The 25,200-nt window shown below is 49.0% G+C and overlaps 1 protein-coding gene across 1 annotated transcript; it reads left to right on the forward strand.

Moving 5' to 3' along the window:
• Window positions 1-2,303: 2,303 nt before the first annotated feature.
• Pes1 (pescadillo ribosomal biogenesis factor 1) lies at window positions 2,304-18,507 on the forward strand. Its single transcript, XM_050141126.1, has 15 exons — window positions 2,304-2,460; window positions 7,236-7,315; window positions 8,160-8,313; window positions 9,330-9,439; window positions 12,016-12,187; window positions 12,265-12,354; window positions 14,724-14,840; window positions 14,928-15,002; window positions 15,213-15,299; window positions 15,439-15,569; window positions 15,915-16,040; window positions 16,158-16,342; window positions 16,680-16,846; window positions 16,934-17,095; window positions 18,102-18,507. Exons 1-15 carry the CDS (start codon window positions 2,437-2,439, stop codon window positions 18,183-18,185), a joined length of 1,764 nt encoding a protein of 587 aa, XP_049997083.1. The 5' UTR covers window positions 2,304-2,436; the 3' UTR covers window positions 18,186-18,507.
• The last annotated feature ends 6,693 nt before the right edge of the window (window positions 18,508-25,200 follow it).

Below are 25,200 nucleotides of genomic sequence, written 5' to 3' on the forward strand. Positions count from 1 at the left end.
CCTGTCTATTATAGGAGGCCTGGAATTATAGTTTCGTTTACATAGCTCTGATGATCCAAATGAGTCCTCATGACTGCCCTCAAGTGCTTTATCTTACAGAGCCGTACGCCGTACCCTCAGTCCCAACACAGACTTCTTTGTTAAGCTTTTATTTAAGCTGTGTTAAATGTGCATCGGTGGTGGTGCACGCCTTTAATCCCAGCACTCGGGAGGCAGAGGCAGGCGGATCTCTGTGAGTTCGAGACCAGCCTGGTCTATAAGAGCTAGTTCCAGGACAGGCTCCAAAACCACAGAGAAACCCTGTCTCGAAAAACCAAAAAAAAAAAAAAAAAAAAAAAAAAAAGAAATACTCCATAAATTATCTCACTCTACTCAACTTTAGGGGTGTGTGTGTTGTATGCCCGGGTAGTGTTTGTGAGCCCCTTGAGGTACGAGTGGCAAGGCACTACTAGACTACTCAAACAGCCCTACAAGAGGCAAATGTCCAACAACAAGATCAAGTCACAGAATCCCACCAACCCCACCCTGGAAAGCTCTACCTCTCCTCCAAGAAACCCTGTAGAAAGCCTGCCTCCTGCTCAGTGCTTTGCTGCTTCTCTTCCAAGCAGAAGCATCCACTCACTCTTGTGTCTTTCTCAATACATCTTTTCTGTGAATGTTTGTTGTGTGGTGTGACTGTGGTGTTCCTTGGCTCCCGACTGCTAGGATACCTGTTCCCCTCAGAGATGTACCATTAAGAGTGCTCATCTGGGTGTGTGCACCTATAAGTTCAGGTGTGTCTTAACGTTGAATGTTTGGGTGTTTTCTTGTTTTTTCCAGACAAGGTTTCCCTGTGTAGCTGTGGTTGTCCTGAAACTCATTCTGTAGACCACGCTGGTTTCAAATTCACAGAGATTCACCTGCCTCTGCCTACCAAGTGCTGAGATTAAAGATGTGTGCCATCACTGCCCAGCTGATGTTTTTCTTTTTTGAAAACAGAATTCAGGGGCCGGGCGGTGGTTGTGCACGTCTTTAATCCCAGCTCTTGGGAGGCAGAGGCAGGTGGGTCTCTGAGTTTGAGGCCAGCCTGGTCTACAGAGTAAGTTTCAGGACAGCTAGGGCTGTTACACAGAAACCCTGTCTCGAAAAACCAAAGAAAGAAAGAAAACAGAATTCCTCACTAAACCTAGAGCTACTAGATTTTGTTATGCTAGGCAGACTGGTCAGTAAACTTAAGGGACCTGCTTATCCCATGATCACCGAATCCTCACTCCATCCCATCAGCCCTGGGGTTCCGGCCCCACTGTCACTGCAAAGATTTGTTGCTGTTGTTTTGCCCTTTGTTTCTTGTTTTTCTGAGACAAAGTTTCTCTTTGTAGCCCTGGCTATCCTAGAACTTGCTCTTAAGACCAGGTTGTCCTCAAACTCAAAGAGATTCACCGGCCTCTATCTCCCTAGTGCTGGGATTAAAGGTGTACACCACCACTGCCCGGCTGGTACTGCAACCGTTGTGTGTGTGTTGCAGATCTGAGCGCAGGTCTATTGCATGTCAGGAATTCTGTCCACTGGTCATCACCCTAGCCCTGCTTTGTGTACTTTACTTGGTTTTGTTGTTTTGAGACAGTATCTCTAGCCCAACCTGGACTGGAACTTGTGATTTCCCAGCCTCAGGCTCCTGTGTGCTGGGATTACAGGCTTCCACCACCATGTTGAGTCTCCCATTCTGCTTCTTTTTGTTGTTTTTCTGTTTTGTTTTTTAAATAAAGTCGCTTTTTGTAGCCTTCGATATACTGGAACTCACAACATAGATCCAGCTGGCCTCGAACTCAGAGACCTACCTCTTCTGCCTTAACCCATTCCCCCAGATTTAAGTGGTTCCTCAAATCTCTCTGCCGTATGTAGTTTAAAAAAAAAAAAGTAGGCCTTTGTTCCATCTTACCCTAACATGAACAAACAAACTGAGCAGCTGAACTTCTTCAGGCCAACAAGGTAAAGCCTGACCAGCCAGGTTTTACAACGCCTAGCAACCGTTGCCACGACAATTCAACCCTGCTCTCACCTAAGAAACGCGGTTCCTTCAGCAACCCAGAAGGCTCCTGGGCGGTCGCCCAGCCTTCGGTCCTGCTCTATCCCGAAATGCAATGCGGCTCTCACGTTGTCAAGCAACTGTATTTACGGTAGTCATAAAACTGCCTAAATTTCCACTCTATTTTAAAGCTTGTCTACATAGAGTTGGAAAATAAGTACAGAAAGAGCAACCCCAATGGTTGAGCTTTAGAAAGTTTTGTCGTAAAGAGGTCGTCAGAAGCCTAACGTTCTCTGCATTCGCACAGGCATATTTTTGGGCAGCCCAAAGCCGGCGGCGTGGGGTCCTTCGGGGTCCTACGTGGAGCACGTGCGCAAGGAAGTGGCTCTGCCTGTGCGCGTGGTTTTCGGGGGTCTCTTCAACGTGGAGCTATGGGAGGTCTGGAGAAGAAGAAGGTGAGTGGTTCCCGGGGTGGTAGGACCTCGGACTTGTCACTCTTCCTGGCCGCTGGGGACCGAGAGGTCAGGAGACGGCGCCGGGTGGAACTGCTGGGCGCAGGCCCCTGGAGGCCGGGGAAACGTGAGCTCTCTCTGGAAGGAGTTGTGGAGATGCAGAGCCGCCAACCGGCAGTTAAAAGAGTGAGCCACGGACGTAAAGTTCATCATTACGACTTCGGACTTTTTCGGTTGAGCCAAGCCCGGTTCTGGGCACTGGGGACTGAGAAGCAATCAGCTGGGGCCCCCGCTTTCCCGGAGTCACCTCCCGTCGGACAAAAATACAGTGGCCAGAAATTAAGTGCTTGCTAAAGGAAGCTAACGAGGTGCTAGCAGTGAGATGGAGAGTAACAACAGACTCTGTCCGATTTGTGTTGTTTCGGAGGTTCTCTTCTGACAGCATTTCAGTGGAAATCAGGACTGTCAGGACACTTAAGGTGGGTGTGGGGCATGGAAGTGCAGGCTTGGGGTGTCCTCCACCTTTCCCGACGAGAAGTTCTCGGCACTCAGATAAACAGCAAACTTTAGTCAGCGTGCAGCTGTGACAACCCCCACCCACCCGTAGCTTCTGCCCAGGCTCCGGCAGAAGTGTTTCATTGTTTATAGGGTTAGGCGTTGTTACGATCTCTATTTTAGGGTGACTCCTTAGACCAAACGAGACTTCAGAGCTAAGCAAGTTTACAGAAACTGAAATTTTCAGGCTTCTGGTTAATTTTACCTTTAGCAAACAGAATTTGTTGTCTGAGAGAGTATTGGTGGAAAGCAGGTATGTGTGTGTGTGTTCTTTTTGCTTGTTTGTTTGTTTCTGTTTTTGTTTTCAGAAAAGAAGGAAACGGTGAGCAGGTTTACAAAATAGTTCAGTTTTAGCTTTGTTTCAGATCAGAGATAGTTTTTTGTTTTGTTTGTTCAAGACAGGGTTTCTCTGTGTAGCTCTGGCAGTCCTGGAAGTTGCTCTGTAGACCAGGCTGGAACTCACAGGGATTTAATCCCGAGCACTGGGATTAAAGGCGAGTGCCACCACTACCTAGCCGAGACAGAGTTTCTTATTTCTGTGTAACCTGTGTTTCCTAAGTAAACTTGCCAATGATAATGCCAAAGCCTGCTATTTCCCTTTTCTCCTTCAGACATACTTAGTGAAGGAAGCCACAGTGGAAACTAAATGCCAAGGCCGGTAGGCAGGAAAGGCAGCTGTGTGCGGGGTTTTGGAAAGACATCAACATGGCTGTGAGACAGTGAATAAGTGAGTTCCCATCTAGGTGATGTTGGGGCTGTGTCATGTGTGGCTTAGGGTTATTCTGAGCGGAGAAGACAACTAAAGAAAGTGACTTGATCTGAGTATTCTTGCTTCTGTGCGGAGAATACCTGGGCATGAAGGGACTCCAGGATGGGATGGGAAAGGGGAAGATGAGGTGGGCTCAAGTCTTTCCTTTGGCTTGCAAGTTTCTGATACCAATGGGTTTTGTTGTGATTTGTAATCATTCTTGAGGCTGTAATATAATTGCATTATTTCTCCCTTCCCATGTACTCCCACTTGCTCTTTCAAAATCATGCCCCCCCCCTTTAGTAACTGTTGGTACGTACATACGTGTCTGTGCATGTATATTGTCAGGGCTGACCATTTGGTGTTGGTAGCTAACTGGTGTGTTCTTCCCACTCAGCATTCCTTGGTTGCCTGCAGTTCTTTGTGTAGGGCTGAGGTCTCTTGGGCTGTCTTCTATCCACATTGGCAAGTCTGCTGTCTGTGTTCTGCTCATTTGGCATGTTGGTGAGGCTTATGGGTATAGCTTCTGACATTCCTAGGAGGCACAGGCTCAACAAATGCACTGATCCTCTAGCTCTTAGAATTTTTCCATCCCTTCTTCCGCAATGATCCCTGAGCCTTAGGTGTGGGAGTTGTTTTGTGGTTGTAGTTAGGGATTATGCTGGTTTAGGAAATCAACTTTAGTATTGCAGTTGTAGGTTACCCTTCAGGATAGGTGGCTTTACTAGCTCCAAGTAGCTGGCGAGGTTTCCAGTACCGGGCAGGATTTCCCTGTGTTAGAGGGTCTGAGGTCCAGTTAGAAAACAGTTGATTACGCTGTGGTGTTCATATCACTGCACCCTTCAGGTTGTCATGCCATGCTGATTGCTGTTGTGGTTCCTAGATAGCACAACTGGGTAGGACTGCTGGTTGCTTCCCTCCTGTAAAAGCTTGCATGGCTCCTGGTACTCGGGGAGTAAGAGGGTCAGGTCAGTTTCAGCTGAGTGATGTCTGATTCCCTGCATCTCAAGTGGGCGGTATTTTCAGCAGTGGGGACTTATTTGCATCTCATGTATGTAACCAAGGGCAACAGCAAAAGCCTGTCATGTTTTGGAAGTCACTTGAACAATGTGACCAACAACTCCCAGAAAGGCCTCTCATGCCTGGGGTTGGGGTTTTTTTTGGGGGAGGGGGGGTCTTTGACTCTTGGAGGGAGAATTGTCAGCCCAGATGAGAGAATTTCATTTAAATGCTATATGTATATTTATGCACAGGCTTAATCTGTATTATTGCTTTGTGCTGTTTGTAAAGAGTCCCTCAGGAGTTTATCAGACATCCTTACTGTTATTTTACCCTCCTCTCCTGCGTCTATCTCCCGACTCCCTAATTTAGAACCCCCTCCCCATTTGTCCCATTTACCTTTATCTGATCACTTGTTCCCTGATAGTCCCTTCTCTGTTGTGCACCCCCAACCCCCCACCCCACTGGCCCCTTTTTACTTTCCTGGTTTCCGCAGTTACTCCAGGATATGTACTCACATCTGAAGGTGTAGGGCCAGCAGCCTCCAATGAGAGAGAACATGTGATGTTTGTCTTTCTGGGTCTGGTTTACCTCCCTTAAGTATGTTTGGGTTTTTTGTTTTTGTTTTTTAAGTTTCATCCATTTCCCAGGCTAGACCCTGAAGAAAGATCCAAATTTGTTTTAACCTAACACTATAAGAAGGAAAACTTGATCTGGAGGCAGAGGCAGACAAATCTCCATGAGTTGGAGGCTAGCCTGGTCTACATGCAAATTCTAGGCCAGCCAGGCCTACATAGTGAGACCTTGTCCCAAAATAAAAAGGGAAACCTGTACTTCAGATGCAAGTAGAGATGTCTCAGCGAGCTGTAACATCCGACACTGGGTTCCAGAACAGTTTTGACTCTTGAGGCCAAAGTATCTGTTGTGGGAATGGTTTGTCTTACTCATTGTAAGGTGTTTAGAAAAATGTTGTACTGTCCAACACACACACCCTAATCCAAAAAGTTAACTCACCATGTGAACCAGGTTTAATGTTTACAATGGCAGTGCACAGTGGCAAGAGATCCCTGTGGCACGGGAAAATGGGAAACATTTTGTTTTCTAGCACTGGAGTTAGTAGTGAGACAGGCTCTCACACAGGCTGGCCTGAAACTCATTTTTGTCCTGTTTCTTCTTTCTGAGTACTGGAATTTAGGTGTTCACCACCATGGCTGGCTCAGTGGAAATACTTTTCCTTTTTACATATACTTACTCTGTGTGTATGTATGTGTGTGCCCCCAAGAAACACGGTGCACATAATGGAAGTCAGAGAACAACATGTAGGAGACCGTTCTCTTCTTCCACTGTGTGTGCTCATCGGGATTGGTGGAAGTGCTTGTCCCTCTGAGCCATCTCACCGGCCTCTGTGGAAAACATTGGATGAACACTGTGGACCTTATCTTTGGCTCCTCCCAATAGTCAGTGTCTGCAGGAAAGAATGAATGGTGTGTTTCATGTCTGTGGGGTTGTGTATAACATAGGTAGTTCAGGGGACACTGACTCCTTAGATCCAGACCTAGGTTCAGAAGTTCCTGCTGTCTCCCTGCAGAGGAAGGTTTTTTTTTTTTTTTTGAGTGGACATAGGTGGTTAGTGCTTCAGGCTGTTTGGAATAGGATGCTGCTTCTCTTTAGCACTGATGTGTATGAGATAATCCAGATGATTTGATTTGACAAAACCACCTGCTGCTTGGAGGCAAGTAGAAGCCAGGCCTGTTGTCTTCCTTACCCTCATAGCATCTAGCTTAATGCTTTCAACTTGGTTGCTTTCTGGTGAATGAAGGGGGTGAGGGTGCTGGGCAGTGGTGTGTGGCTTAAGACAAGCATTTCCAGTTAGAGTAGTGTCACCCCTGAGGGAGGGAGAAATGGCTAGGGGATATCTTAGATGTTACAGTGGTTTTCGTCTCCCTCCCGAGGAGCATACTCTGTTAGTCTATAGTAGTAGCATTTTATGCGCTTGTGAGGGTATGAATGGTTGCCTGTGGTCCGTATGAAAAGGCTGGTGATTAAAAAGGGACAAATAAGATTATGAACAGAGGATTAGTTAGGCATGCAGGCTCTGGACTCAGACCTAGGTTTGGAGACCTAACCCAAGCTTGTAAGCTGTGTGGCTTGAATGGGCAAGCTGGAAATGGACATTCTGATGGCCCTTACCCCACAGGCTTGTGGAGACTGAGTGATATAAACTGTGAAATCACTGCATGTTAGACAGGATATAGAGCTGTGCTGGGTAGGTCAAGACCCCAGCATCGCGTGGATGCGGTATCCAGGGACAGCATAGAGCTCCTTTGGGCAGGCCATTTCACTCCCTACAGCAGTCCTCATCCTGGAAATCTGTCTCTGTCACCTACCCACTTAGCTGTCTCTAGAATTCCCTTTTCCCAGAGTTGAGTGCCACTCACTGCTGTAGTTCTAACAGAATTTTTTTTTCCTCCCTAAGTATGAACGAGGCTCTGCCACCAACTATATCACCCGAAATAAAGCCCGGAAGAAGCTGCAGCTGAGCCTGCCTGATTTCAGGTGAGGTTGGAGGGGAGCAAACTAGGGTCTGGAAGCCTGGGTAGTGGCATAAATGCGCAGGGAAAACTCCTGGCCTTGCTTGAGCCATCCCACCATCCTGTGATGTTTCTCCTTTTCCTCACCTCGCTTTGTCAGCTGCGGTCTGAGAACTGGCTCTTCAGATCCAGCTGCCTGGTCATTGCCCTTTACCGTTTCCCTTCTGACAGAAGGCTTCCTGAGTCCTACAACTGGGGACTCTCCTTGTAGAATCAAGTCCAGATGTCTCTGCAGTCTGTGGGTCCTCCCATCAGGCTAATCTTGACCACTGCACCCTCCACTCTGTGTGCGTTCTGTTGTGGGGAGGGATGTGATGGTTACAGGCTTTTGTTACTAATTTGAAGAGTTTTATTGTTTTTGCTTTGGTTTTGTTTGTTTTCTGCAGGACTGGTCACTGAACATGCCTCACACATGCTACTCACGCACCCTGCCACTGAGCTATATCCCCAAGCCAGTTTTTTCTTCTTGTTTGAGACAAACGCCCATAGTCCGGACTAGCCTCAAACATATGCTCCTCCTGCCTCAGTCTCCTGGGTGCCAGGAGAACAAGTGTTCTTACTTGGCTGTCTCAGAGTGCGCAGCCTTCTATGTGTTTGAAATGTTGATTTCTCAGTGTGGTGTCCTGGTTTAGGTGCCTGCCAGCCTTTGTGGCTGTTCTGTCTGCTCCCACTGGCACGCCTCTCACAGTCTGCTTGCACTCACTTGAGAGGTGAAGCACCAACTCCTTTGCTTCCTGGTCACGCTGGCTTTCTAGCGCGCTGTGGCCAGTGTTGTGCCTTTGCTGGTTTAACGGTGGCTTGTCTTCCAGGCGGCTGTGCATCCTGAAAGGCATTTATCCCCATGAGCCCAAGCATAAGAAGAAAGTAAACAAGGGCTCCACAGCAGCCCGAACATTTTACCTCATCAAAGATATTAAATTCCTCCTCCATGAGCCCATTGTCAACAAGTTCCGAGAGTACAAGGTAAGGCCTTGGTTCTTTCTTGTGTTTGCAGCTTTGTAACTCACTGAACTTGGACAGGTTGCTGATGCATTCAGGGCCAGTCCTGTAGAGAAGGGGAGGTCTTTCTACCTCAAAAGGATGTCTCAGATGGCCTGCCTAAAAATCATTTGCACCGGACCTGCACATAATTGTTAACCAATTCTGCTCCCCCACAAGACTATGACTATTTGCCCTCAAGGCAGAAATGGTACCATGTCAGGGGCTTTTGGTGCCTTCTCTGCTCCCAAGCCCTCCTATTCTTTGTGGGGTTGCTCCCAGGGCACCTGGGCTTCAGTTCCATACATAGAGAAACATTAATGCTAAATGCCACAGGACAGGGACAGCAGAAACCTATTTCCATCATGTGCAGAGGGTGGAAAGACTAATTGAAGTTAAACTGCTGCCTCTGGCTGGAAACAGGGTTTTTTGAGGAGTGGGCGCCACCTAGTGGCCAGCAGGAGACTGGGCAGCAGCTACATCAAACAATGCTGGAAGTGGGGCAGGTGGTGGGAAGTGTGTCCAAGACCTGCTGTTTATAATCCCACATACTGTTTGGGCTTCTCAGGAGCCCTGGGGCTGGTTTTGAGCATCTGTTGGTTTGGAAGATGTGGCCTTAAAGTTTATCTCAGTTGGTTTTATTCTGGGTAGCTTGTTTTCATAGAGGTCAGCAACTAGCTTTGTGTGCTGTCTAAAAGCAAGCCCTTCCAGCCATGATCTACCTCCGTGCAAAACAGGGCTCTTCCTAGGTGGGCATGTGGTATCAGCATACCTGTGCATCATCAGAGGGGCCTGGGCTGCCTCTGGTCATTATCATGGATCTGGAGCTCCATGGATTGGCTATTTGGCAGAGCTTGGCCTTAGGGGCCTGATGGCATGGGCAGTAGCTGTGGCTGGTTTCAGAAACACTGAGACAGCCTGTCTGGTGTATTCACTCTCCACGGAGGAGCTGCTCAGGAGAAGCCCATGCCACAGCATCATGGCTCCTGCTCCCCTTCCAGGTGTTTGTTCGGAAGCTGCGCAAAGCCTATGGAAAGAGTGAGTGGAATGCTGTGGAGCGCCTGAAGGACAACAAACCCAACTACAAACTTGACCACATCGTCAAGGAGCGGTGAGTCCGTGCTCCTCAGCGTGCTGCGGTTGCTGCTGAGTGCTGTCCTAGTGCTGGGGATGCAGTGGGGCAAGGAAAGACTTAAGACTTGACTGGCAGAGTGTGTGTCCTTTCAGAGGCGCTAGACTGAAAACCAAGCTGGCACATGAGTGTCGTGATTATAAGTTGCACTGGGTACAGTGAAGGCTGTATGGCAGTGTGCAGAGAACTGGGTACATTGATTACATGCCCAGAGAGACCTCTGGAAAAGGACCTGTTTGAGCCAGCCAGGAGAGCACATTACGAGCAGAGACAGCAGCAAGTTCAGCCATGAGTTCCCATACTACAGACTTAGAAGGCATGGTAACATACTTCTGGTTCCTCACTCAACCTTCTCAAAAAGCCCCTCCCCTTCACTGGCTAATCAGTGAATCTTTCCTCTTCAGGAGAATTGGAAAATGCCTGAAGACCCTTGTAGCTTCTACAGTTTGGATGGACTGTGTTTGGTATCTAATGACTAGAAGCCAGCATTGCTGCTGAGTAGTCTTCAGTGTTCATAATAGTTACTGCATCACAGGACACTTTTGCCTGGAATTGATCAGGTGTAGAACCCTATGCTAGTGTCCGTTTTACAGAATGAAGGCCTACGCATGCTCAGTTCCAAAATGGTGATGGGTCATAACTTCCTCGGATGTGGAAGAGCCTTGACCTTGGTTTCATTCGTAAAAGAAATAACATCTAGTCTCCTCAGCCAGAACCAAAGCGAATGGAAAATCTAATAGTCTAGAAAGGGTGTGTGCTTGTCCTCCAGATTAGAAAGTTAGGAAACTGAGGCACCAAGGAGACTGGGGGAGGTTGCTGACTTCTGTCTCAGGAACCTAGACAGCTGTCCCATCACTTGCTAAGTTCATGCTAGGCTTCCCTTCATCTTAGCCTGTTTTTGCTGACCTGAGACCTCTCAACTCAGCTGCAGTAAACAGTTCTGTCTGGGGCGTGGGACCTCAACCATTTGTGGTCGTGTGCCCTTCAGAGCTCTTTATGATAAGGCGGATCATCATCATTGTCATCCTTTTTGTTTTGTGTTTGTGTGGGACAGGTTTTCTCTGTAGCCCTGGCTGTTCCGGAACTCGCTCTGTAGACCATGCTGGCCTCAAAGTCACTGACCTGCCTCTGCTTCCTGAGTGTTGGGATTAAAGGTGTGTGCCACCACTGCTCAGCTTTTTTTTTTTTAATAGTTTTTGGAGACAAGCTCTCACCATAGTTCTGGGTGTCCTGGAATTCACTATGTAGACCAGGCTAGCCTCAGACTCGCAGAGATCCTCCTTCTGTCTCCCAAATGCTGGGATTAAAGGTGTGCACCACCACTCCTGGCAGACCCTTTTCTTCAAATGAAGCTTCCTGGAATGTGGTTCAGATGTCCTGCAGCTCTAGGGCAGCCTGGCTGCAGGAGGGGAGCTGAAACCCCTGCAGATGCAGCCATACTCAGGGTGTGTTTAGAGCCACAAGAAGTAGATGGATAGGTGGCTTGGTTTGGTTGATTTTAGTTTGATTTTTTGGAGATAAGGTCAGCCTCCCAAGTGCTGGCTAGGATTACAGGTACGTACCAGGCACCACTAGATCTGGTTAAAGATAACTTTTTTTTTTTTTTTTTAAATAAACCTCGAGACAGTGTTTCTCTGTGTAGCGTTGGAGCCTGTCCTAGAACTCACTTTTTAGACCAGGCTGGCCTGGAACTCAAGACATCTACCTGCGTCTGCCTCCCAAGTGCTGGGATTAAAGGCATACGCCACCACTGCCCGGCTAAAGATACACTATTTTAAGTTAGCATTTTGTCCAGCAGTGTCATTTTCTAGATAAAGTTGGAGCTAGAAGAGGCCTAGTGACCCAGTTAGGGTCGCAGCTCAGAATGGGACTAGAGTCCACGTATCAAGACTTGTGGCTCAGTGTCTTCACTTTGTACTACGCTTCTGTCCCTCTTTTTGGAAACTGTCAAAGGCAGTGGTGACTCTTACCCAAGTGACACTTTGACCGCTTCCTCATTTACCATGGGGTTCCTGGAAATTATTCTAACTGGACATAGTTCCTGTGCCAGCATTTTACATTGGTTCTGTCATTTACACGGATCTGGGTGCTGAGGAATAGGAAGACAAGGCCCACTCAGGTGACCTGTAGCCTTGCCCTGGTGCAGGTGCTGCTGGGAAAGCAGCCCTACTCTTCCTGGCCCACTAGTCCAGCTTCCCATTTTTCCCTTTTTCTCGTGGGTCTTTGAAGATTGCACTTTCAAAGAGAGTCAGAGAACCACAGTTTGGTGTCCCCTCGTTCACAAAAAGATAACAAGTGGTCAAGGGTTCTGTGCTATGTCCTGAGGTGATCAGAGTTCCCTGGGAATACCCTAGTTCTTCAGTCACTATAGAGCTGTTTCCAGGTGCCTGGTCAACTTGGGGAAGTTGTTGCTACGACTGGGTCAGGGAAGAGCTGTGGCAGTGCCTGGCTTGTGTCAGGGCCTCTGGGGTAGCTGCTGGGGTGAGGCAGAGTGGGTAGAGACCCTTGGAGCCCAACAGAATGGGCTCATACGCACTGCTCTCACCACCTTACAGGTACCCCACTTTTATCGATGCTCTGAGGGACCTTGATGATGCCCTGTCAATGTGCTTCCTCTTCTCCACCTTCCCACGGACAGGGAAGTGCCATGTGCAGACCATTCAACTGTGTCGCCGACTCACTGTGGAGTTCCTGCACTATGTCATTGCTGCCCGAGCCCTGCGCAAGGTGAGCTAAGGTTCTCCTGGGATCCCTGGTCCTCCCATTAGCCCTTGGTTTTCATACTGTCTCCCCCCACCCCCCAGGTCTTCCTGTCCATCAAAGGCATTTACTATCAGGCTGAGGTGCTGGGCCAACCCATCGTATGGATTGCACCCTATGCTTTCTCCCATGATGTAAGTGTGCCTTGGGTGGGGGGGGTGCCTTGTGCTTGTTCCTAAAAGATGTGGGTGGGTGCTGTCTTTGGAGTCCAGCCCTTGCTGGGTTCTTGGTTGTTGACTGCTGTGTAGGGGTAGGGGAGTTGGGGGGGGGGCAGGGTAGGATATGTGCTTTACAGCCCAGTCAGTCAGTAGTGCTGGATCAGTCATAGGATTCTCAGTGTCAGATGTACACTCCGACCCACAGGCTAATCCTAAATAGGCTTACCTCACTCCAGCACTTCTGCTAGAGTGTGGTTCTCAGCCTTCCTAATGCTGCAGCCTCTTAATCCAGTTCCTCATGTAAGTATCTGATGTGCAGATGGCCTTAGGCGAGTCAGATTGAGAACCACTGTGCTAGGTGATCTTGAGCATGGTCCTTCACCCTTCTGCTTCAATTAATAGCGTTCTCGTCTTCTCAGGGGAAAGAAGTCTTGAAAGGACCTGGCACTGAATGGGTAGCTGTCTTTGTGATTGAATAGGCAGTGAGGATAGCTCCGGGGGCTGTGTATACTCAGTGTTTTGTACAGTTGCCACCTGAGTCAGGTGACAGAGCCCAGCCCCCCTCTCAGACCCACTGGGGTCTTTGTTCCCACTTGGCCTTTGACACACCACAACAAAAATGCTTCGCTCCTGTGTCCTCTGCCCATCCCCCCACAGCCTGGAGCCCTGCTGACTCCAGGGAAGGGAGCACAAGAGAGGCACTTAGCACATGGCACTGACTTTTACTGGCTTATCTGTAAGTGCTTAGGATTGTTCCTAGGCCTCTGCTAAGAGGAGTCTGGTTTTGCTTTCCATGGAAGCCTTGCTAGCTCCCAATCCCCCCGAAGGTCAGTCCTAGCTGGGCTTGCCCCCTGAATTGTCGGTCTTTGGGCTGTACTTGATCTCCTTTCCCTCATTCCCTCCTGTTCACTAAGCAGGGATTGGTACCTTGCATAGAGAACAACTGTCAGAGAGAGCTGAGGCTCTGTGCTCAGTGGGCTGCAGGGGTGCCTGAGACTGGAACCTGCCGTGTCTGGGTGAACTGGTAGTGGGGCTTCTGTCTGTGAACAAGAGGTGGCCTTGGAGTTCATCCGTCCCTTTTCCAGTTCCTTGAGGCAGGCTTGGGGAGCCAGTGTACATGGCCCTTCCTTCCCTGCTCCTCCTCCTTCCTGCCTAACTTCTTTGGCCCTTTCTGTCTTTCCTTCCTTCTGATGTCGAACCCCCATGCTTCTCAGACTGCTCTTTGTGTGTTCTTGGGGTGGTGAATAGGGCCCTGTGAGGGCCATCCTCCACACAGCTGGCCCTGGGGGAAGGGCATGGTCTGCCCATGCCTCCTTCCTCCCAGTTTGTAGCCAGCTGCTTCCTCTCAGCAGAGGGTAGTTGTAGCAAAGACCCTCATGTGCCCCTCCCCTGGGCAGCCGATGCTGAGCATACAGCAGTGGGTCTTGGGGTAATGGCGGTGGTGAGGGCAGAATGTACCTACCCTGCTCAGTACTATGGAAAATGAAGTTTGTGCCTATCAGGAAAAGCCTGGTGGCATAGACTGCTGCCTGGTAGCAAGATGGAAAGCTAGCTCAGAGTTGTGGGTGCCCCGAGCTGAGGGGATGTTGTGATTATTATCAATTTTGACATGTCTTAGAAGTGTTTTGTGGTGGTTAGCAGGGCTTGGTGGGCTCTTGGGTAGGCCTTTCTGACTTTAGCGGATGGGACCATTCCAGAGTTGAGACACTTGATCCAGTCTGTAGATCAGCTCCTTGTGGTAATGGCAGAGGGAAGCCATTCACTTCTGCCTGCCGGGTGGCAGCTGGGAAAGGTGGTCTACCTCTGCTTCAACATAGTGTTAGGCCTAGGCTGGGTCTGAGACAGAAATGCTAAACTCTGAGCTTCATCACACACTCTGCAGGGTGTGGGTGGACTACGTCCTTTCCAAGGCACCTCGGCCAGTAGAAGTCATCACCTCTTCTGGGCTGTGGACCATGAGCTGCACACATAGGCCTTGCTGGGCTCTGGGAAGGCTGCCTCAGTGCTCCCAGTTGCCCTGAAGCAGATCTTAGGCTCATGCTGGGATGGGTGATGGACAAGGTGTGTGCTCTGTCTAGGTCCCACTGATAATTGAAGGAGGAGTGGGAGAGCCGGGGCCAGAAAGAGGCAGGGCCAAGTGCGGTGGAGCACTGCGGACCAGTTCCTGTCTCTGTCCTGGCTCCCCTTTACCACAGGGGAACCTGGCACTGGTCTCCATGGACCCATAGCCTTTGGGGCCTCTGTCCAGAGCCTCCCTTGTGCTTCAGATGCCCGTGGGTTTGTGGGCATAATACCTACCTCCACCCCTGTGCTAACACTGCGGATGTGTCTCCTTATTCCCCCAGCATCCTACGGACGTGGACTACAGGGTCATGGCCACCTTCACTGAGTTCTACACCACTCTCCTGGGCTTTGTCAACTTCCGCCTCTACCAGTCACTCAACCTTCACTACCCACCCAAGGTAGAGCCTAACACCTTCTCACCTAGCCCTCCTATCCTACACTGAGGCAAGGGGCTGGGCTGTAGGTGTACTCTTCCCTCTTCCCAGCTTGAAGGTCAGACCCAGGCAGAGACAAAGGTCAGCGAGGACACATATGCTCTGGACTCCGAGAGCTCTATGGAGGTAAGATGGGCTTCAGGAGCACTGGCCCTATGCCGCCATTCTATCCCGTGAATAGTGAGTGATTTGGCTAGGTAGGTGGTTCTAGGATTTACTTTTATGACTGACCCAGATTTGGCCTGGAGCTGTTTTTGCTCTCCAGCCTATCCCATGCCCAGATGAAGTTCCCCACCTGCAAGCAGGCCACCTTGTAGCTCTGCTTCCCACCTACAGAAACTAGCAGCCCTCAGTGCCAGCCTGGCCCGAGTGGTGGTGCCTACTACAGAGGAGGCTGAGGCCGATGAGTTTCCTATTGATGGGGTGAGTAAGCACGGGGCTGCCTTCCAGGAATACATGGGATGAGACTGGGCAGGGGCATCACCTAGAATCTGGGATCTGCCAGTCCCTTCTGGTAGAGCTGGATGGCCTGGTGGTGTGACACTTGGCCCCTTCCCTGAAGGAGATAACAGCCCAGGAGGAAGGTCGCAAGAAAGAGCTGGAGGCACAGGAAAAGCACAAGAAACTCTTTGAAGGCCTAAAGTTCTTCCTGAACCGAGAGGTGCCCCGTGAAGCATTGGCCTTCATCATCAGGTGGGGAGGCCTTTAACTAGCCCATAGTTGTGACTGTACAGTAGTCCGGTCTCCATCCTAGCCTATTGGTGTATTGGTAACGTGAGGGTGTCTCCACTCCTCACAAAGCAGTGTATGCAAAGCCTACAGGCAGACACCTCCAGAGCACTCTGCTAAGGGGAGAGCTGTTCTGTCACTAGCTGAGTTCTTTCTGGACCAGGACTGTAGATGTCATCCCAGATAGGAGGCTCTGGGGTGGGTAAGGCACTTCATGGAAGGGTGGGTTTGTGGCTAGTAGGTTCAGGGATGCTTCCAGGGCAGGCAGCTCATTCCTAAAAGGCTTACAGGTTTTCTGCGTACCTGTAGGAGTTTTGGTGGGGATGTATCCTGGGACAAGTCTTTGTGCATTGGAGCCACCTATGACATCACAGACTCCTGCATCACCCACCAGATTGTTGATCGGCCTGGGCAGCAAACCCCCGTCATTGGCAGGTAGACTCTCAAAGCCCTCAAATGCCCTCTGGGGGTGGGGGTTCCTTGGCCCTGGTGATGCAGTGGTACCTCTGGTTGTTCCCTTGTGACCTGACTTTGCTGGCTACTCTCCATCAGGTACTACATACAGCCCCAGTGGGTGTTTGACTGTGTGAATGCCCGGCTCCTCCTCCCTGTGGCAGAGTACTTCCCTGGGGTGCAGCTGCCACCACACCTTTCACCCTTCGTATCTGAGAAGGAAGGAGATTACATTCCCCCTGAGAAGCTGAAGCTGCTGGCTCTGCAGCGGGGAGAGGACCCAGGTGAGCTGGGCAAGGATGGGTAGCAGTATGGACAGGCTCCTCTGGTGGCCCTGGCTCCTGTGCCCAAGCTGGCCATTTCCCTTGGCTACAGAGTTGGCAGGCTTCAGAGAAAAGGACAGCGGGAACAGAAAGCCCTCAGCCTTTCAAGCATTTGAAATGTTAGTCTGCTATTGATATTTGGAGTAGCTGAGCAGAATGAACCAGTGTTGTCAGTGTTTGCACGGGTAGCAAGGGTGTTTTTATTTGAAGGCCGCTCAGCTGGGGCTGTGAAAGCTGTTGGGGGCCATTGGGGGAGCATCCTTGAGCTGCCTTGGAATGCAGAAGTTACTGTCTGTAGGAGACTTGAAAGAGGAAGAGGAGGATGAGGATGAGGACGATGAAGATGATGACAATGAAGGTGATGGTGATGCAGGGGAAAATGAGGAGGAAGATGTGGAAGCTGATTCAGAGAAGGAGGAGGAGGCGCACCTGTCAGCCTTGGAGCAGCAGCGTCTGGAAGGGAAGGTAGGGAAGCATTGGACAAAGCTCTGCCTGGGAAGCAGCCAGTTACCCACAAGGCCAAGTGCTCATGCAGCTGCATTGTTTCCCCAGAAGCCCCAGGTGGTGGCCGGCACCGTGAAACTGGAAGACAAGCAGCGACTGGCCCAGGAGGAGGAAAGTGAGGCCAAGCGCCTGGCCATCATGATGATGAAAAAGCGGGAGAAGTACCTCTACCAAAAGATCATGTTTGGCAAGCGGCGCAAAATCCGAGAGGTAGGTTTCTGCTCTCTGACGAGGCCTCCGCACATCTGCACGGTTGAGCTAACCTGGTCCATTTGGCCAAGGCCTGTTTTCTTTGGAGTTTTCTGTGTTTGGTTTGGTTTTACACAGCTGGGAATAGAAGCCAAGGCCTCACTCTTCTTAGAGAGTCCCCACCACTAAGCAGCATAGCTAATTCCCATGCTAACCCAGAGCTGTCCTGAGGGTGGGCCTAACCCAACAGACTCAGGAAGTCTTTCTTAAGCTCGCGTGTTCAGTGTGTGTTAGCTGGGGGTTTATTTGGTGCTTGAGCACTTGCTTTGATCACAGAGTTGAGGGGGGCAGGAGAAGAAAACAAAGCAATTGTGTACTGAGGCCTCCAGAGTGGCAGGCAGCCTTGCCTTAGGGTGTGGGGGTGGGGGGGGCACCAGGTTCATCTTAAATAACAGCATAGCCAGGTGATGGTGGTGCACACCTTTAATCCCAACACTTGGGAGGCAGAGGTAGGTGGGTCTCTGTGAGTTCCAGGACAGCTAGGAGTGTTTCACAGAGAAACCCTGTCTTAAAACACACACACAGAAATCACAGTAGTTTATCAGGTCTTTCCATGCCATTGTACAGTGTGACCTGTTCCCTGCTGATAGTCTTGCTCAGGAAATAGAGAGCAGACCCTGCCCCCCTCTGAATGGTTCTTAGGAGCATCGCCTGTGGTCCTGGAAAGAGTCTCCTCCTTGTGCCCCCTCTGCTAGCTTTCAATAAAGGTTTGAGTGGTATTCGTCTTTCCCTCAGAGCTAGTGCAAGAGTCGATCTAGAATCTCCAAGCCGGAGATTTGTGGGCTGTAAAGTGTGCTATATGGCAATGGTAGGGCTTCTGTTCTTTCACCCCGAGGTACAAGTCGGGGTCTCTGGTTATTTGCTTGTTAGCTTTTCTAGAAACTCTGCTAAGGGAAACCCCCATAAGAGAAGAGATCCATCCCTCTCCGCTTGCTCTTTATCCTATCCTGAGTTCTCCTTCTCACAGGCCAACAAGCTGGCGGAGAAAAGGAAAGCCCATGATGACGCTGTGAGGTCTGAGAAAAAGGCCAAGAGGACAAGGCCTGTGTGAGCTCCAGCCGTTCCTCCCTGGGAGCTGGACATCGTCACTGGGAGCTGGACATGGCAGCAGCTAGTGGGATGCACACGCACCTGAGCACCAGCCCAGCACCCTCATACTCTGGTCGTGTGTGGCCAGTCCTAGCCTCCATGAAGTTCGTGCCGGTGTCTGGACAAAGCCCAGTTCTTCCTCCAGGAGTCTGACTGATATCCTCATTGTGTTTGGGTTTCCACAGCCTCCTACACAGCTGTGCCCATAATTCTCAGGGTGCTGTTGTGGAATAAGACTGGGGAGCTCTTGTTATTAAATGGCTGAACTTTTGCAGCCAGTTAGATTCTGTGTTCAGAAGCCTCCCTGGGTTAGAAAGGAGTCACCTGGACAGACCCAGATGGGTCCAAGCACACTCAGAACTCTGGGTCCAGGGATCCGAGGAGGGACACAGACTCTGCGTTCGGGTTTCATAATCGCACTGGCCTGATTCCTGTTTCAGCTAATGTTCTGAAACCTTCCCACAAGCAGTGTGCTGAGGGTTCACTCGTCTAGTCATGGTCTATAAACATCTGCTGGAGCTCATCAGAAGGTGAAAGGTGTCTTAGGGATTCTATTGCTGTGATAAAACATGATCAAAAGCAAGTTGAGGAGGAAAGGGTTTATTTGACATATACTTCCATATTCCTGTTCATTACTGAAGTCAGGACAGGAACTCAAAACAGGAAGGATCCTGGAGGCAGGAGCTGATGCAGAGGCCATGGAGGGTGCTGCCTACTGCCTTCCCATGACTTGCCCAACCCACTTTATCTCACATTAAAAACATAAATAACTTTAAATTTCCCAGTCTTTACAAATTCAAATACCTTAAAATTTCAGTCCCTTTAAAAAAAAAATAGCCTCTCTTTTAAAAGTCTCTCAACTGTGGGTGGGTTCCAGTAAAGTACTTTCTTCAAGAGAGAAAAAAAAACACAATTAATTCAAAGCAAATCCAAACTTCAACCGCCCAATGTCTGGGATCTGCTCATGATCTGATCTTTTGGACTCATCCAGAGGACTGGAGTCTTCTCAGCTCCATCCTCTGTAGCACGGTTTGTCTTCTGGGCTCTAGCTGCTGCTGGCGGTTTTCCCCTTGCTACTGGCATCTCTCACCAATAGCCTCGCATAGGCTGTCTTCACGGTGCCAAAATTCAACTTCTTTGCATGACCCCTTTAGCCTGGGCCTTCAATTACTAGTGAGACCTCACCTTCACCAGTGGCCTCTCACATTGCCAAACTTCAGCTGCTTTCCATGACCCTCATGCCTTCAAGTCCAGCTGCCAACATGGGCACCCCTGAAACAGCTTCTCTGTGCCATCAGGAAACACTTTGAGAAGCTTTCATGAGAGATGCTGGTCTCTCTCTGTATATGTGTGTGTTTTCAAGATAGGGTTTCTCTAGCCCTGGCTGCCCTGAAACTCAGAGATTTACCTGTCTCTGCCTCCTAAATGCTGGAATTAAAGGCGTGCGCCACAACCACCTGACTTTGGTCTCTTAATCACTGCTAATTCCTTAGTTCCAGCTAACCAGCATTCTTTTTTCAAACTGTCAGATTCCACTTCCTGGCCCCTAAAATGCATTCAGTCCAACTTAAAAAGTCCCCATAGTTTTGTATAAGTTTTTATTATTTAAAAGTCTAAAGTCTTCTGAGATTCATGCAGTCTCTTAACTGTAATCCCTTGTAAAGTCAAAAGTCAAAAAGCAGATCACATACATCCAACATATAATGGCACGGGATAGACATTACCATTCCAAAACATGAGGAAGGAGCATAGTAAGGAAATACTGGACAAAAGACCGAAAACAAGCTGGACAAACTCCAAACTCTGCATGCATTTTGCATGTCTGATGTCAAAATGTTCTTCAAATCTCCAACTCCTTTCAGCTTTGTTAACTGCAACACACTTCTCTCTTGGGCTGGTTCCACTCCCTGTTAGCAGCTCTCCTCGGCATGTATCCCACAGCTCTGATAACTCCAAAATCTTGGGGTCTCTAAGGTAATCTAGACTTCACAGTTTCACACAATGTCTTCATGCAATGAATGACCTCTCTGCTGTGGTCATGGTCTCTCTTCATTTTGATTCAGGGACACCCCGACACATACTTGGCCTCAGCGGCTTTCCTTAGTCTCTGATGCAAATTCCATAGCCCCTTTCTGAAGCACAATTAAAAACTCAGGGTCAGATTGGGATTAAACCTGAAGATCTGAAAAGCAAAACAGCCAGTCACTGGCTCCTTACCTGGACCTCAGTCTGAAATGGTGATCCTGCCTCCCAGAGTCTCAGAAGGAGACTGTATGACCCTGTTTTATATTCCTCTCTAGGGTTGGGATTAAAGGCATGCACCACTGGGATTGAAGGTGTGTGTCACCATAATCTGGCTGTAAGGCTGACTAATGGGCCTGTTTTACTCTCAGATCTTCAGGCAGTCTTTATTTATTAAAATACATTTGGAATGCCACTACACCTTTCTTCTATCCTTAACTGCAGAACCAAGTGACTGAAGTTACCAAATTCTGCTGCTTAGTGGGCTTGGAACATGGTCCCCTCATTCAATTACATTTTCACCAGCTTTCTGTCTTTGGTAGTTTCCTCCACTGCCAAAGCTTGGCTGTCCTGAAACTGGATCTATAACCAGGCTGGCCTCAATCTCAGAGATCAGCCAGCCTCTCCCTTCTGAGTGCTGGGATTAAAGCTATCTACCACCACGCCCTGCTTCAGGTTTTTTTGTTTTTTAATAAATTCCTTTTCGCAAATTGGAAACTTAGCTGGGTGGAATCTTCCCCTAACATCACCATTCCCTTCATTCTTTTCTTATAAGATCTGTTTATTTCCTTGAACACAGAATTTAGCTCTGTTCCACTTCCTGGTGCCCCTTTTCTCCTCAATCAGTACATTTTGTATTTTTTCTTGCTCAGTTCCTTTTCATTATAAATCTTTATAAGCATGAATGTTGTAGGAATTTAGCAGAATCACTGTGTGGGGCAGATATGAACAACTGTTTTCTAGAAGTACTTTGACCTTGAATCCTTGAGGAAGCAGTGATTATTTTGCTGAAGGGGTTTTGCAACCATCCCACGACTTTGGTCACAAGATGCCTCAGGCACACCTGAGGTTCTTGTATTATTGTATATAGCAAATGATACATAATGAACGACTAGAGTCTTGGGGCGTGTGATGTCCCCCTTCAGTAAGACATGTGATGATCTCCTTCGGTAATATTGGGGACCTTGGTATGTGTAACTTCCAATAAATACACCTTTTATATAGCTATTTGGGGTTCAGTCCATCTGAAGAGGCCGGACCTTCCTACTGCCACGTAGGCCTTAAAATTTCATCTTAGAGTCCCTTCTTCAACTGACCCGTACTACATGGTGCACCCTGACATGTGAACACTAGCCACCACATGACAGTCTATGCTTGGTGGTTTTGAGATTTCCTTTGCCAATGGAATTAATCTAAATCTCTTCACTTTAGCCTCAGGCAGACTCTTCATCAAAATGTCACAAGAACAGTCTCTAGGCAACGTATTAACATTCTTTTCCTCTTGAAACCTCTTGATCCAGGCATCCACAGTTCAAATCACACTCAGTACCACTGCCTTCCATGCTCCTACTAGGATGGCCCATTAAGCAACACTTAAAGTGTTCAACTGCTTTGCTAAACCACAGTCCCAAGGTCCATATTCCTTCAAACAAAAACACACTAAGGCCTAATGCAACAATACCCAAGCCCCTGGTACCAACTTGTCATAGTGTTTCAATTGCTTTAAGAGATATCACAACCACAGCAACTTTTGTAAAGGAAAACATTTAGTTGGGGCTGGCTTACAGTTTCAGAGGTTTATTCTGTTACCACTGTAATGGTTTAAGTAAAATGCTACAGGTCCCTGAGTGGTGGCAGTGGGCAGCGGGCCGTGAGACCACACCACAGGTTGCTGAGCAGTGGCACACAGCGGGCAGTGGGTCCTGAGACCAAGGTGGGCCATGAAGGCAGCTGGGTCCCAGGCAGGGAGCTGCGTAGCAGGTGAGAGATGGATAGGCACACCATGCAGAGTGAAGTTGGATATTTATTTAGTGGAAGGAAGGGGGAAGAGGAGAGAAAGAAAAAGAGAGAAACGGGGAAAGGGGAGGAGTGGGTAAAAGGGAGAGACAGAAAGGGAAAGGACTCGGGATGGTGGAAGCTGAAGATCAGCTTGCCTAGGCAGACAGGAGAGGGAATGGGTGGCTTGTCTCTTAAAGGGTCAGGACAGACCATTAAACCATCATGGTGGGACATGGCAGAGGCAAACATGGTGCTGGAGAGGGAACTGAGAACGGAGAATCCTGCAGGCAACAGAGTGGTCTGTCTCACTGGGCGTGACTTGAGCATATATGAGACCTCAAAGCACACTGTCACAATGATACACTTCCTCCAACAAGGCCATACCCCCTAATAGTGCTGCCCCCTTTAGGGGCATTTTCTTTCAAGTCACCAGAGTCTTTAAATTTCCCTCTAAAACTTCATAAGGGCAAGCCTCCATCTGCACTGCTCTCAACATTTTTCTCCTTGAAGCTCCTCAAGAACTTCCCACTGAGCTGTCATTGCAAAATGGCTTTTCTAGCCCAAAATTCCAAAGTCCATAATCCTCCTCAAAACATGGTCGGATCTCTCATAGCAACACCCCACTCCTGGTATCAACTTGTCTTAGGGTTTCTATTGCTGCGATGAAACACCAGACCAAAACGCTAGTTAGGAAGTAAGGAGTTGATTTGTCTTATGCTTCCATATTGCTATTCATCACTGAGGGAAGTCAGGACAGGAACTCAAGCAGGGCAGGATCCTGGAGGCAGGAGCTGATGCAGAAGCCACGGAGGAGTCCTGCTTACTGGCTTGTTCCTCGTAGCTTACTCAGCCTGCTTTCTTGTAGAATTCGGACTACTCAAGACCACCCAGGTAGTGTCTAGGGATGGTGGCACCCACCATGGGCTGGACCCTCCCCATTGATCACTAAATGAGAAAATGCCTTCCAGCTGGATTTCATGAAGGCATTTCCTCACCTGAGGCTTCTCTAGATTGTGTCAAGTTGACACACAAAACCAATACAGAAGGCTAACGGTGAGAAATGAGGCCTAAGGGCAGGTAAAGCCTAACTTTGTTGGGGACCAGCCTCGACAAAATACCTCTTGCCAGGGTAGAGGCGTGGGTATTTAGAAATATAGTAAAGAATATGAAGATGCTAATGAAAATAATAAAACAGAGAAACATATAGGATAGTTATCTGGAGGAAGTTCCAGTGAGTACTGGAATTCACTCGCGTTTAATTTCCAATTGCTTTAAATACCCCTGACCCCAAAAGGTAAGAGTAAGACAAAAAACTGCATCAACATGATACAAGGAAACGAACATACCAATTGAAGGTTGCAGGCTACATCCATAATTAAACATTCTGTTGCTAGAACAAAACAAGTCACGCTCACACCCTAGACCAAAACATTCTGTAGGCAAATTCCCTGAGTGGAATCCAAAGTTATTTTTATAAAGGAACTGGACCCTTAGTTGGATCCTTAGACTTTTGTTTCAGGTAGAAACATATCTACTTCTCTATTCCTGAAGTATAAGGTCTGGCTTTTAGCCACACCTGTTGACAATAACTTTGAGAGAGCAGAACTCTGACCTACAGCTAGGTGGAACCTTTGAGGTAGAAGCACAATAACTTTGAAGGAACTAGAGATAAGTCCCCACTCTGACCTATGGTCAACATGGAAATAGGGTTACATTTTTGGGCCTCTACAACTTTCCATTCAGGTGTGCTAGTATCCCAGCTGGTAACCTGTTGGGGAATATTATGTTAAGGTGTGTTACTTTTATGTTGCATGTATTTAACTCTGTGAAGCTGTGATACTTTACCTGTCTAGAACACCTGATGGTCTGATAAAGCTTTAAACGTCCAATATTGAGGCAGGAGAAAGGAGAGGTGGGGCCGGCAGGTAGAGAGAACATATAGGAGAAATCTGAGAGGAGAAGTGTGGCTTGTGAACTTGAGAATCCAGTTCAAGGCCTCCCCCAAACTGATGGTCTCACTATAGATGTGGGATGAGAGGGTTCTGTCTGAAGCCAGCTCTGACGTGGCAGTTGGGAGAGGCAAGAACCAAAGGGTTGGGACTTTTGGAGCCCAGGAGATGACTCAGGCCTGCATGGGTATATGTGTATCTAGGGTTCATATGGACAAAGGAAAGCCCATCAGATATGGAAGAATGCCTGGCAGCCAGGCTGATGTGGAATTTTCCCCATTCCAGAGTTGCCTAGAAATGTCGGGGGCAGTGGGGCTCTGACGTGGCCCATGCTCAACTGGATGGTCAGCTGGTTTTGTACTGCCCAAACTGGGTCTAACCCCAGACTAGTTCCCGTCCTTGGTTCTGCTTTGGGACGAAGGACAGCCTGAACCTAGACAGTCACCCACTTCCTATTTGCACAGCGCTCTTGAGGATGGGCATCCTTAAAAGGGAAGTTAGCAGAACCGGAACCGTTGAAGTGACAGCCTTTGGAGCCAAGCCCCTTCCCTGGGTAGGCCCAGGGATCCTGGCTCTTCTACCTGTTTTCCTTGGGTACCAAAATGTGTTTCTGGCCTCCCCAGGGGGAGCTAGGAAGACCTATGTTCCACTGGATCCCGAGGAGTTCCAGCACTCTCAATAAAAGGCTGGCAAACTAGTTCTGCCGCCTTTTCCCTGAGCCCAGGCACCCCTCCCCAACACTACCACCAAGCCCCAGGCACCCTCTATTCCCTTCTGGGACTGGCGGCAGGACAATGGTCTCCTTGGCCCTTGGGAGACAAATGGGCCTTGTTGGGCCGGCGGCGGGGGCGCGATATTGCGCCCCAGGGAGTTGAATACAGCTTCTGTGCCTCTCGGGCAGGCGCGCAGGGGACAGGATGGGGGAAGGGGCCATGTCGCCCATTGGCCGTGAAGCCAGGGGCCGGGCCAGGCTGCTGGCCTCACCTGGCCGAGAGTGGCGAGAACGGG

Source organism: Alexandromys fortis, unplaced genomic scaffold (genome assembly GCF_014885135.2).
Source record: "Alexandromys fortis isolate MF-2015 unplaced genomic scaffold, M_Fortis_MF-2015_v1.1 scaffold_7, whole genome shotgun sequence".
Classification (NCBI taxonomy): domain Eukaryota; kingdom Metazoa; phylum Chordata; class Mammalia; order Rodentia; family Cricetidae; genus Alexandromys; species Alexandromys fortis.

Coding starts and splice junctions, on each gene's coding strand:
- Pes1 (XM_050141126.1), top strand. CDS start 2,437: ATGGGAGGTCTGGAGAAGAAGAAG. Junction 12,188..12,264: donor CTGCCCGAGCCCTGCGCAAG/GTGAGCTAAGGT, acceptor CCCACCCCCCAG/GTCTTCCTGTCCATCAAAGG. Junction 15,300..15,438: donor ATGAGTTTCCTATTGATGGG/GTGAGTAAGCAC, acceptor CCTTCCCTGAAG/GAGATAACAGCCCAGGAGGA.